General features: G+C 30.2%; 2 protein-coding genes across 10 annotated transcripts in view; one reads left to right on the top strand and one right to left on the bottom strand.

The window, feature by feature from the left end:
* LOC118191423 (GDP-fucose protein O-fucosyltransferase 3-like) overlaps positions 1-14,324 on the bottom strand; it is a 143,799-nt gene that overhangs the window by 23,020 nt on the left and 106,455 nt on the right. Inside the window, exon 9 of one of the 2 annotated variants that reach the window (XR_015039684.1) lies at positions 13,674-13,755. The exons of the other annotated variant lie outside the window; for it this stretch is intronic. The gene's annotated coding sequence lies outside the window, so the exon portion shown is untranslated. Of the gene's footprint in view, positions 1-13,673; positions 13,756-14,324 lie in introns of those variants that run through there. 2 annotated transcript variants of the gene reach the window in all.
* The window catches only part of LOC118191457 (coiled-coil domain-containing protein AGAP005037-like), a 769,544-nt gene that overhangs the window by 716,190 nt on the left and 39,030 nt on the right, over positions 1-14,324 (top strand). For 6 of the 8 annotated variants that reach the window (XM_085811562.1, XM_085811561.1, XM_085811559.1 and 3 more), the window contains one exon: positions 12,057-12,106. The exons of the other annotated variants lie outside the window; for them this stretch is intronic. In XM_085811562.1, coding sequence (XP_085667688.1) covers positions 12,057-12,106 — 50 coding nt within the window. The remainder of the gene's footprint in view (positions 1-12,056; positions 12,107-14,324) is intronic. 8 annotated transcript variants of the gene reach the window in all.

Here is a 14,324-nt window from a genome sequence, read left to right as displayed (position 1 = left end):
AATCAATTAACACCTTCTTCTTCAATCAATCAATTCCCACTTTAAAAGGGATTACGTAGCTTTCTGATGTAAGAAATGTTTTATAATAATTTTTTTAAGAACTTTTTTTGAAATATTTAGGTAAAAAATCGCATATGACAAAATAACTAGTTGTTCTTTTAAACTTACATTCCAAAGTAGTTTCAAATATCAACTTGGCAGTTTCACCCTTCCTTATTAGTATTAATTATTCACAGCATATGAACTACGTACCTCTGATACGGAAGACAGACACACCAGGCGAAGAACCTCCATCCCAGGTCCTCATTATACGGGATCCATTCAGAGTTTGAAATATCCAACGCCTGTGGGACCTCGTTCTCGCAGGCGCAACCCCCGCAGTCCCCGCCCGGCTTTTACGAAGCATTGGGCAGAACGATACGTTGCTAGTTTAATACGCTGTCACCTTGCCTCCGGGCACCACTCCATCGGCAAAACCACATTGTAGAAAGGTGCTCTGTCCGCTTTGTCAGCCCCCGCCACGAGAACTGAATGGGGTCAAACCCCGAGAACTCAGTCGACAAATGTACCATGTAGCTCCACCACAGCCGAAGGAACAGACACGACAGTACCAGTACGGTCCCTGCCAAGCCTGAACCAACCTGAGTACAATACTCGGGCTCTAGTCCTGTGAAGTCAAATTATATACCCCCGTGTTTGAGAATGCCTAGGTACAGATCCTAACCAGTACTTCCCAGGCATTCGCCTGAGTCAACCCCCGGGGGGGATACGGAAGACAGAAAAGGATCATGCAGCCTTTCAGACCGATATCGTCTAACCGATTCTTACCTGTCACGTAACTATAAAACTATTAAGCCATATTCGCATTTCGTTATTACTCCTTTTTATTTAGTTAGTTATTTATACATACCTTTGCCTTTTCATGAGTGGCTGAACTTACATGAGGTAGAAATGCTAAAGATGAAAAGTGCAGAACAGATAATTGAACATAAAATTAAACATACCTCACATACATAATTAATTTTTGAATCAAACATTTTATCTTCAGTCGAACTTTATTCTTGATTTTCTGCTAATGGCACAGTACGATTAATTTAAGCCTTACGGAGCTGGAAACATGAGAAATCAACTGTACTCTTGTCAGGATTCGGACAAGACCAAATCCAAGTGACGATTTACAGCATTTTTAATTCAGGTGCCTTCATCTAGAACCACTTACACTCCGATAGCACGTTTTAGGTAATGCGATATTTCCTTATAGCAAATCATCACCGAATATTCAGCTCAATACTTTTCGTAAATATTTGCTTTCAATTTATACAGTGTTCGTAAAGAAAGTTTGAGAATGCATAAATGAATGAATAATTTCAAACCACTGAACTTGTTTTGCTAATTGCAAACACTTCTGGATATTGAAGTATCCTGACTGTAATTTCTTTTCATTCAGAAAACTTCCAGAAAAGCTAGTGTATTTATTTCAACCAATGCAGGAAATATTTTAGAACCTAGCGTATGAAATATTTTTATTTAAATATAATAGTTGAGTAAGTATAGTAGGGTTGAATTCTTTCCATTTTCCTGACCTTTATTTTTCCGTTATATAAAAATCATCAACAATCATATATCTATTTAAGATTTTTTTAATTCTTGAAATTAATCTCTAAGCCCTTATTTCATTTCTGTTGTGTCCCTCTTTTTCCGTAATAAATCATTTTTATAGCAAATGTTTGATCGATCGTTTTTAATACAGTTATTTAAATATATATACATACTTACACACACCATCGCACACATAAATATATATACAAGGTGAGACACAAGAAAATGAGACTGTGTAGCTTGAAAAAAGAGTTGGCAACAACTGCTTTGGTGACTTCATCCCACATGTCTCTGTCCATGCGGCCAGTTTTGACTTAACCGATCACATCAAGTGGGGGTACTGCGTCATTGAATGAGCATGTGCAACTGCGTTCTGCCGGAAAAAAATGTCTAATGTAAAAACCGAACAGCGAATCAACATCACGTTTCTTGTGAAACTTAAGAAATTATCTACGGAAACATTTCAAATGTTAACTGAGGCTTATGGAGCTGAAACTTTGTCTTGTGCAGGTTGTTTGAACGGCATAAGCGGTTTTCAGGATTTAGGGACAAAGCACGCATATCAAAATCAAAATTCTCAAGACAATGTTAACTGTCTTCTTCGACATTAATGGAATTGTAATGATTGATTGGGTTCTCATTGGTCAGATTGTTAATCAACACTACTACACTGAAGTACTAAAAAGACTTCGTGAAAAAATTAGGGGGAAAAAGCCACAGTTGTGGAGTGATGGATGGACCAGGACAAAGCACCCGCTCACATGGCCCTATCTATCAAGCAGTTTCTGACCAGCAAAAACATTACTGTGATGGGGCATCCTCCTTATTCACCTGTTTTGGCTCCATGCGACTTTTTTTTATTTCCTAAAGTTAAATCTTGTTTGAAGGGAAGCCATTTTACCTCAGTTGAAGAGATTCAGGTAAAAAAGGAGAATCTCCTGAAGAGCCTTCCAAAAACCTCGTTCCAGAACTATTACCAGCAATGGCAATACCGAATGCAGAAGTGTGTGAATGTTGAAGGGAACTACTTTGAAGATGATAATGTCACGGAGAACTGATTCTGTAAGTACAATAATTTATTGGACCGGACTCGTTTTTTTTTTTTTTTTTTTTTTTGTGCCACACCTCGTATATATATCTAGCTAAATGATTTTGATAAAAAATCGAAAATAAATGTTATAAAAGTTTTGCCTTCAGCCACATACTTACACGTAAGACAATGCTCATCATATTTTTAACAGCTTAATTTTTTTATTATTTTACATGTTATTGACACATAACTATTTAAAAACAATGCGATTGCTTTGTGAATCGATGGATTTTCTTTTTGGTTTTACATTTGAAATAGATGTAAAAAAGCATACTTTCTTTGGAGAGAAGCCAATGGGTTTTCCTTCTACCATGAATCATACGAATTACCTCTTTATTGTGATTAATTTAATTTCTATATGCAAAATAATTCATTTTTTATAGTAAAAAGTTTTTCCTGTATTATAAATATTTATTTATTACTTAGAAATATTTTCACATAATCTTTCAAGTATAGAATAAAAATGCTTCTCTTCGGGAAAAGAAAAAGCATGGCCTTCAGCTCGAAACACGTATACACGTGCCCTTTTTAAAGCAGACAATTAATTACACTAAAACATGTTTTATTTTTTTAATTAAAAGTTGTTTCCAGCTTTTCTTTCGGAACAGATTAGTTCTCTTTATATCTTTCATCAGAATCGCTTTAAATATGTATAACCGCCAATGTATATACATAAAATGTAACAAATGTATGCGTTAAATTTAAATTTCAATTTTTCTTCATTCCTTCATTAATATGCATTTTTGGTGTTAAGTTGTTCTGAAAAAAAGCGAATAATTGCAATTTGCTTGAAACCGACAATATGTACTTAATTATAAAATAATAATGAACTTTAAAAAAATATTTCTGTATGTAATGTTTTGTGAAATGCAATTAACAGGAATAAATGTTTTTTATATTAATCAGAAAATTTTAGAGTAAATTCTCAGAATTTCAAAAAAAAAATTCTAAAACATTTAGAGTATAATCATTTCCCGTGCATGTTAATCAGCAAGATCAATAATAGCAATGTTACTTCGCATTTGCTAATCACGTTTGCTGCACGTTTACTCCTTAATTATTTTGGACAGATATGAGCATACGTAACATAATAACATAAATTTTACGTTGACTCGTACATTTTTTTAACATTTTTAAGATTTTCAGAAAATTTTACGTATTTAATAGTTTTAAAGATTCCTTTAAAAACGTTTTAAGTACGAAATCCTAAAAATTAAAAAAAATTATTGTTATAATATTATAGGGTACAGCTTAAACCATTTTTATGAAACCTTCTCAGTCTTAAAATTTTCTTAATAAATTGTTTCCTTCAACGGTAATTCAAGCTAAATAAACTCAATAAAATTTCTTGTATAAACACAATCCTCACTCTTTTAAAATACAGCATATGATGAAATATATTTTGGAAGTAGTATTTGGATAAAGCAAATACTCACTCTTTACTCAATATTATCAATAATTATTAGCATCATTAATAGTAATATATTTGAAAAGTATATTGATATAAGAGGGACATAATTTTTTTTTTCATTTTAAAAATTTTTCCTTATTACTCTATTACGAAATAAAATTTTATTGCGAATTATAAATAAGTTAGGACATTTCTTTAAAATTTTCATTTTAAAACAAGTATTTTAATCCTTTCGGTACTCGGTTATTTAATATAGGCTTTTTCTGTGGAAGCCCACTTTCTCAAAATAAGTGCATCATGTGTTAGTTAAATTCTCGCACATACTGAATGGCTGATTATGAACACATCTAAAGATTGGTAGCTCATAACAAAAGATTTTTTGGGAAGCCATACGTATGTTTAGAGTCCATAATGAATGTATTTTTAGAAGTATGGGTACTTAGCGCTGAAAATGTTAAACTCAAATTGCGAAAGATGTTTTGCTTTCACAAAGTAGCATGGCCTCAATAGGAGTAAAAAGAACAAATTTTCAACTATTATAGACATATATAAAAACTGCAGTTATTATAGCAATCCAATATAGTCTATATTTTAACAAAGGAATTAGATGAAATTCACCCAAATGTGATCGATATAACGCATACTGAATAAATATTGAATTTTTAGAGCCTATTCTGATGTTTGTTATTTTGTGCCCATCTTTGACTGAATTTAAAATTCTGTAGAATTATGTAGCCTAAACGAAGGGAAATTCTGACTAGATCAATACTATTGCCACTACTGCCTTCATGTATAATTCATTAATTATTTCATTAAATTATAATTTCATTAAATTATAATTTATATTATAACTTCATTAAATTATAATTTATTAATAATTACAATAATTAAAATTTCCTTGATCATTACTGGATCCTAGGTTTAATAATAATATGTGGCAGAAATCAGACAGGATATTCACGGGATTATTAAGAGTGGCAATTTAAAAAACAAGTATTTTTCCAATACAGATTTAAGGAGCAACTTAATTCATACCACTGTTTATAAAAATACTGATGCATCTGTGTATATGCACACAAAAAGTGAATTCTGTAATTCTGTGCAGCTTCATGTAATAACGAAAGTATTTCTTCCTTTTTTTTATTCCTTAACTGAACTATTGCTAAAGATCCAAACAAATGGTTATGAAACCTCACCCAGTATTGATATTGCGGATATTTGGGAAAATCTTTTCATTAAGTTTAAAAAAAATTTTTCCACTTTTTTATTTTAAGCCATGCAACAGAGATTTTTCTTATTGAATTCTAATTTTTTTTCAGTCACAATAATTTTCAAACAGAAACATTTATGGCTGTACTCTTGATTCTTAAATTTAAATCTGAAAAATTAAGGCTATTGTTAAGCGATTTCGGTTTAATACATAAAAGAGTTGATTTTGTTATTGTATAAAGTTCTTACACTAAATATGTTTCATTAGAGGAAATGCTAAGAATGATATAGATATTTTGTCTGAATCCTTTAAAACATATTGAAATTTATATTTAAGCAAGTTAAAGTTTAAGAATTTTTTAATGCTTTATAAATATCAGTCTTTAAATTTTTATGTAAATTTGCGAATAAATGTAATTCAAAAATACCTCAATTTCGAAATATGTTTGACTTTTCTTAATATATGTTACATCAATCTGAAACTAAGAAAAATCTCTGCTATATCAGAAACATTTTATTTCTTTATGTTAACTTTCTCTCGTTCACTTAATATTTTTATTCTCCTCTGTCCCAGAAGTAAAATCCATCCATTGTCTAAGAACTTCAATATACCCTTTTCCCTTGACCTTACAGCATGTTTTGAATCATTGTGTCTCTCTTAACCAACCTGTTTCTCAATGTCCGGAATGTTCGAAACATTCCCCTTCCACCCAGCATTTTGATTAGAACGTCCTAAACTTATTTAAGTTTTTAAAGCATCACGTTTGAAGCCTTTTATTAAAAGTGCTGGTTTCCTGCGACTGATGTTTGTCTACGTCTGCCGAATGATCGCATCTTTTTTATTATTTAGCAAAAATTCTTGACAAAATTTTATGAGCTCAAAATGGTCATGCATGGTCATTTACATTCACAAAATATTCAATTTTCCAGTGTTTGAAATTATACATAAAGATTAATGAATTGTATCAATTCTGGAAGTAAATTTGTGAAAAATAATTTCACTTATGTATTGCTGTTTAAGAATTTAATTTTCTTTGAATTCAATATTTTTGAAAAGTAAGTTATCTGCATTAGACTTAAACCTCAATATAAAACCTTCCAGGTTTTAGTTAATGTCAATTTGTAAAGCCACTGAGGAAAATCAGAAATTCATAAGGAAATAAAATGTTGTACTACAGTTTGCATTTAAATGAGCAATCAAAATCATACTAATAGAATTTTGAAGCAACTAAAACGTAATATGCAAATAATGTAATTATTTATAAAATTCTACTTATCAGGAAGAGAAAAATCTTTAGCTTTTTTAGTGAGAAATCTTAACAACAGTGAAAATCTGTAATAAAAGAAATTAACATAATAATAGTGAAAACACATTTATCATATTTTGAAAAAGTAGAATGCGTTATTTTTCTCACTTATTTTATTTGGGTGATCCATTTTCTGTCCATTCCTAACAAAAAACAAAATGTCCATTGAGTTTATTCTTTACGTCTTTTCACTTTAATTTTAAAAGGAGCTCTAAAATCATTTTTGTAAGTTTCAGCCCATTGCCACAAAAAGAGTTAAAGGCAAATTTTCAAAAACAAAGTAACCTATTTAACACTGTTTTAACGTGTTTCCCGACTCTAACGTGTTTCCCGACATATTTTTTACCATAAAGCATTGAGTAAATCGAAAACGCACAAAAACAAATTTCAAATTCAGAAAAAAAAAATGTGTATTTAAAAATCATTTGTGACATAATGAAAGGTTTTGGAAAAAACCGATAATTATTTTAAACTTCACCTGAATTTTTATAATTTATATATTCCACATATACCTGATTAATAGTCACTTAATTCAAATTTAGAAATTAAATATAAAACAAAACAATTTTTGTTTTCAAGAATAGTATTTTAAGAAATAAAATTTAAATATCAATTTCATTGCATTTTAAACAAATTATTTAAAATAAAATTCTCTAAAACGCTGGCAAAAGCGTCATTACTTAATTTTTCACTCTGACAACAGCACCGTTACTTAATTTTCAAACATATTTTCCTAAGTACTGCGATATTTCTTGGGAATAAAAAGACGTTTTTTCTTGCACCCGCAACCAATCCAAAGTTACGCATCACATGAAAAGTACGTCAAGAGATTTCTCAAATGAACCGACTGGTTACAAAGGGAAAGAAAGAATCCAGGTATAAGCAATGTTATAGATTCGTAAGTGTGACAGTTACAGTGAGAAGATCAAGAATCGCAAAGCTGTTCTCTGAGGAGAATAGGTCTGTGAAAAAAGGTCTAAATGCGTAGTTCTTTGGTAGAACTATAATCGAAGCATTAGAAGTAATTTACTTTGTGAAAGTTTACAGAGTTATCGCGGAAATTTGAAAGAATTATTTGCACATACATGTCTTTATGCAGTCCAGAGTTTCTCAAAAACCAAGGAATATCTGTGAAGGAGCGAAGTATCTTGTTTTGACAAGTTTAGTTTTTTAATATGTTTAGCTGAAGTAACGCACTAAGCTGAAGATACGTCGAAAGAATGGGTCGAATCAGTGAAAAACAAGTTTTCCGTCTCACGTCCAGTGGAAAAGTTTTGCCTAGGAGTAGTTTCAGCCGTATGATGATACCTACTTATTTTGCCAATAGTCAGCTTTGATGTGTTGAATCCATATGAGGATGTAGCTGAACTTTACACCTAGATAGGACTTTGGGAGTTGTTTTCACCAAAAGAGGTAAGGACTCGGCTGGCATGTTTCTTTTTGTTAACGCAGTAGTGGAAACGGGCCTTTACGCTTGATGAGAAGGAGTTTTGATTTACAGGCATTGAAATTGACGCGCAACTTAATGCATTTCAGTGATTTCACGTTTCTCTTACATCCTCCTCATAGCAGGTAACCAGACAGTTATTGTGTCTTTGAATGCTAGAACATTGGGCATGCAATAAATAGATAATGGATCCGAGTACCATACCTTGCCAGACCCCTACCTGAATGGTAATAGTTTTTAGGAGACATCTCCCATACCTGAGAAAATCGTATTTCTGAGGAAAACGATTAGGAGAAGGATGACTTCAAACTTAAGACCTATCTGAATGAGCTTCTCATACCAGACGTTGTCCATTGCTGAAAGGTCTAATACATGCGTTTACTTTTTGGGTAAGATAAGGCTTTGCTGCGGTATTTAAAATTTTAAATATCTGTTTCATAAAGTATAAAATGATATACATAAAATTAAATTATAGTTTTGAAAAGGATATAATGTGATTCCCGCAATAGTGAACTGATATAATTAAATATTGATATTCTGATTTAGATGTTTCGTAACTATCTCTTGAGTATGAAAAGTTAACTTTATTATATAATACATTCACATCTATGTTTGTGTGAAGATTGAAGATCATTTTAAGACTCTTTTCCTAATTAGGAATAGCTTCATTTTTTTTCAAAAATTCTTCTCCATTTGCGCAAAATTTTTATATAGAAATGATGACGAAAAAAATATAAAATAAATAACACAGCAATAACGAGGAAAAAATAACTAAAGACAAATATTTTTTACATTACTTAATGTAAAAATTAATTTTATTGTAGAATGTATAACAGATATTTCAAAATTTACTATGATTCAGACTAAATGATGAGGAATTTCTTTTATAAGAACTGGAAATTTGTAAGTTAAATATTATAACTTTTATCCTTATAAAAATTACAGTTGTAAATACTTTCAGTTCTTTCTAATTTTAATGGAACACTTTGCATCTCAAAAGAAAAGAACAATATCTTTCTATGTATACAATACGGTATTATGAAACTGATTAAGTAATGAATAAAGTATTCAAAAACATCCGAAATAATGCAAAATGAATATTTCTCAATCTTAATAAAATTATTGAAAAATTACCTGCTTTAATCCTTAATTTTAAGCAGAAAATCTAATTAATAAATACATTAAACATTCGCACAGTTTAAAAAATGAAATTCAAAAATCCGCCGTATTGAAATCTAAATTGTAATATTTTTTCAGTTTAATAATTTTCAATTTAAATTTTTTTTAATTTGAAAGCATACAAACTTCCCGTGCGCCACAGATGTACAACTCGGGGCTTACAGAAGTAATTTAACTAAAGCGTTAAAAGTTGCTTGCATAAATAAAACAAACAAAAGCAGAGAACAGCAGTCTGAATTTCACAAAAACAGATAAGTTCACTTGCCAAGTCACTCCGAACATTTTCAAATCGTTCTGCAAGCATAATCTAGGGCCATCAAATATAGGGCATGAGAAAATCAAATGTTTCACAACCTGAGGTACTCTTTTTAAACATTCACATAAATTGTTTGATCTTAGATTAAAACGAAACAGGTAACTTGCAAATTTACGGTGACCAGATAAAAACTGAGAAACTTTAAAATTAATAGAGAGGAAAAACTCGGAATGCAGTCTATGGTAAAACAGAAGGAAACAACTTTTTGGTGGCCTCAGCATTACAAGATGAAATATATTCCTCATTCCCCTTAGCTAAAAGCTTCTTATAATGAAAGGATTTCCAATAGCTCTTTGGAATGCTAATGTTGATATCAATAGGTAAATTTAAGGCATCTTTAGGTAAGAATTCAGCTCTTTCATTTCCATAGAAATTGTGATGAGCACGTACATAAGCAAAGCAGATATCAATTCCTCTACTTCTAAACGAACTGACTGTTAATAGGGTTTCGATAACTAATTTGTCGCAGCTGGTAATACTGTTCAAAAGGTGAAGAGAAGAAAGAGAGTCAAAACAAATAAGATACCTTGAGGATGCTGTCCCATTATCCTTGATCCATCTGACGGCAAGGTAAATACACATATGTTCTGCTTGAAAAACTGTGCATTCATTCCGTATACGGTGTCTAAAATGACAAGCATCGGAATGGCCTTCAAAATGAACAAATGCAAGGCCAACCTTGTTGTTCATCGTGCTGCCATCTGTAAAGAAAACCATATGAAAACTCATTTCAGCAGTCTCTTCGCAGAAATTTATGGGCTCTAAAGTAGCTGGATGAGGAAGATCAGGGAAGGGGACAATTCCATTTATGCAGTCTTCCAAAGTATCAGTTGTCCGAAATGACCCGAAAAAATGATGATGCGCATACTTTGTGGAGGATTACGTTATTCAAAATTGGATGGCTCTAGGTACCGTTGATTTATCACAATGCCAGAAACATAAATAAATTTATGCAGATTTTTCATTATTTAATTTCTTTAAATATAATACAGGGCTGTAATATTTGGTGGCAACAGTTTGAAAAGTGAATCAACGCAAAATCCCAAAACGAAATCAATAGCCCTTTGGGCTAATAATATTTTATTACCTTTGAAGGCATAACTTTTAATATTATAAATATAGCATTTAGCTTTTAAGTCTCAATTTAGATAAAAATTTATATTTAAAATTTTATTAATAAATTAAGACATTAAAGCTATCCAAAGTCGAAATGGTAAGTTTAAACTATGATAAACGAAATATGTATTCAGTGATGGCTGCTGTAATAATAAACTTGCGTTTAAACTATTTCGACTTAATTCTAAAATCCCATTTCCAGTTTGTTTCTAATTATAATTTTAATAAAGTCTTATTTTTGATTTACTAATAAACCTTAATTGTTCCAAAACGGTAATCTTAATCAAGTTTGACTGTAAAGTTTAAATAAAATTTAAACTTAGCAGACTCGCTATAATAGTTAAATTAAAAGAATCCCAAGAAATGTAGCGATGAATTCAAATAAATCTCTAACGAATAAATGAATGTATTAGATGTAGTTCAAATCATAAAGTTATTTTAAAGTCATTTTTTATATCAAGAACGTTTTGCTTTCGGAATTCTTATAGGCTTTTTTTAAAAGGATAACCACAGAATATTGAAACCAATTTCAAAGAATAAAAGTGCTAATTTTCAAATAAGACAAATTAAAAATGAATATGTTCATGATTTTAATAAATAATCAATTATTTCACAAATTAAGAACAGCGATCAACCGAATAAATATTTGCGCTTAGAATTTTTGTCGAAAATATGTATGAAACGGCAAATATTTCTATGTGTTTACTCCTTATGTTTCACTTTAAAAGAAATCTTGTAATAATTAGGTTCTTAGACTGCTTTATGTACGACTAATGAGTATAGTAGTAAAGTTTTTCATTTTAAGCTGCTCATAACTTAAGTAAAGTCGTCCTTTATTCTACTGCATTTAATTTAATTTCAGACAATGAGTATTGCTCATATTTTGTTCGGATATTGTTTTATTTAATTATCTTCTAAATTTATTGAATTTCTTAGTCTCCTTTTAATTGCGCACATGAAATCTTTCATAGGGAATCAATTTATAAATTTATTAATGCTAATTTTTAATAGAACAGCGTTTCTTAGGTAAACATGTTTCTCTGACAGTAGCCCCCTACATAATCGGTTCGACGTAGACCCGTCGCACGTGTCGCTTCAGGACAAAATTTTCCCGCTTTCCTATTTCCCGACCATACCTGGCCCCCTTCCTTAAAAACAGAGTGAATGTTTTGAAAAAAAAAAAAAAGAAAGAAAGATATAAGGAAAAAAGAAAGAAAATAGAATTTTTTGAGACATTTTGCGCGATTAAAAATTATAGTAGTTTTTTTTGGAAAGCCATTTTTTGTCTTTTTTGATTGGCTGGACTGCAGCCAAAGAAACAATGCAATAGTGACTCACTTTTTGCTTTTTTGTTTTTTTCTTCGACTTTTTCGACGCCGTAGTCAAGCCGACAGGGCTGGAAGCGGAGTTCTAACTTCAAAGAGAAGATAGAGTAATTATATCAAGAACTTGATTTTGATTCTTTTAATTTTTTTTTTTTTTTTTGCCTTTTTTAAAAGTACTAATTCGCCACTCTTTTTTGCATCCAAGCCTTTCGTTATCCGCCTCGTCAAACGCTCATACCCCACTTTCAACAATTGCTTGCTGTTTTATTGCATGGCATCCCAAATGTTGTGAGTCTTTGCCCAAACTGTGGTTCGCGAACCACTAACTTAACAGTAAAACTCCAGATATCTTGATACATTTTGAGAGAACTCTTTGGGTACATTTAATTTTAATTTGAATGCTAAATTCTTGTAACATAGATGGCAACAGGAAATTTATGTATGGTGATCACCGAGGTATTAGAATTTTGAGTCCACATTCTAATACCTAAATATTTTAACAACTTAACTGTTTTGTCGAATATGTCATTAGGTATGTAAAATATCGATATATTAACATTTCAAACCGACAGGCTTGAAATTAAATTAATTTTTACAAATTTAAATTTCAAAATTACAAAATTGTTACAAATTAAATTTTTGTTTCCCTTTCATACATACTGAAATCAGTTAGTTCTATATGATATTTAAATTTGGTGATCACGCTGTATTCAGTAAGCAAAACCGTAATCAATAAATAAATTACAGCTTTTTTATTAGAGTAAATTATAACTTCTCTCTTAATTTAATAAGAAAACGTTATTTGATTAATAATTTATTTACATCCTGTGTGCAGTCTGTATTGGTCAACAGTGTGTAAGATTCTCTTGTAAAAATATTTATCCAAAGATATGATATAAAACTTGTGAAAACACTTTGCAACATAACTGATTAATATAAATATGAAATGTGTTTAAACTCTGTGTGAGTTCAAAGTATGCAATCCATTTGCTGGCGAAGTGGAAAATTAATGGTAGATAAAATCTATTAAATACAATTTCCCAGTAATGTGCAAATTTATTTTTTTCTGAGAGAACAATATTTGACTTGATCGATTGCATGTTGCTTTTACTAACAAATTGACACCTAAATTAATCACTGGATCAAGAAATGTCCTTCACAACGTTGATTAAAAAAAATAAAAACGATTTATCATAAATATTTCATAAAGAATTTTGTTCAATTTATAAACAAAATATTTTCCTTTCTTTATATTTTTAAAAAAGTAAGTAAAAATATCCTGCGATACGTGATTCAGTTGGAACATAGATACCAAAATTAAACAACAATTTATAGATCAATTAGATTTTATTAAAAATAAACAATGAGTTTCTGTGACCATTACTCAGGGTACTTCGTTTAAAACTGCCTTGTGATTTCTTTTGCTAAAACCTTTATAACTAACAGTTTGAGCTCTCTCTATACTTCCGAAAATATGACAGTTGTCATTATTTAAAATTCTGTTATCGTATTTCACATGATGACTTAATTTAATTAAATCTGTTTTTGAGAGACATCGATAAAAATTTATCATAATAATGATAATAATAACAATCACGGTAACTGTAATAAGATAACTAGAGAAGAATATATAGCATTTTTTTCCTGTTGTAATGAAGGATTAAAGAACACAAAAAACTACTTAGTGAAATGAAATCCCTGGAAGTCTTTGATGTAATTCGAGACGTAATAAATTCTTTAAACCCAAATATATCACCTAGAACAAAAAACTATAAATACAACAAAATAATACAACTTTCTTTAGTAAATTTCGATATTCAAAAGTATAAATACATGAATAAATTTAAAAGCATATTTCATTTAAAAAATGCTTTTGGGGAAATATATTTATTTGACATATTAAAAAATCTTTGTTTAGGCTTAAATTTAATATATTTCATGAAACATTAAGCTGATATCATTCCCTAATTTCCTTAATTGTTTCAAACCGGATTTTCTCAAGTAATAATGTCCTACATGATTTTGTGTTAAAAGTCTCTGCGTTTATTTTATTCACCTAAAAAATGAATATATTAGTATTCATTGTACCTGTAAACTTTTATGTAGTCTATTTCTTCTTTTAACTTGAAACTTTTACTTACGATTAAAGAATAAATTACTATTATCTTTTCTTGATAATTAGGTTATTTTTTCAACACATCATATTGCATGTTAATATTTAAAGGAGTTTAAATATTTAATTAAGTTAAATATTTAAAGTTTTCAGATCATTGTTTTGAGCACTGCTGTAGTAAACAACAAACTAATAATAAATTATTTGTCCCT

The sequence above is a fragment of the Stegodyphus dumicola genome, chromosome 2, assembly GCF_044657685.1.
Source record: "Stegodyphus dumicola isolate Sdum_Otavi_A_Nest chromosome 2, ASM4465768v1".
Classification (NCBI taxonomy): domain Eukaryota; kingdom Metazoa; phylum Arthropoda; class Arachnida; order Araneae; family Eresidae; genus Stegodyphus; species Stegodyphus dumicola.
Note: the sequence above shows the minus strand (reverse complement) of the source record. Positions and strands in the feature narration are given on the sequence as shown.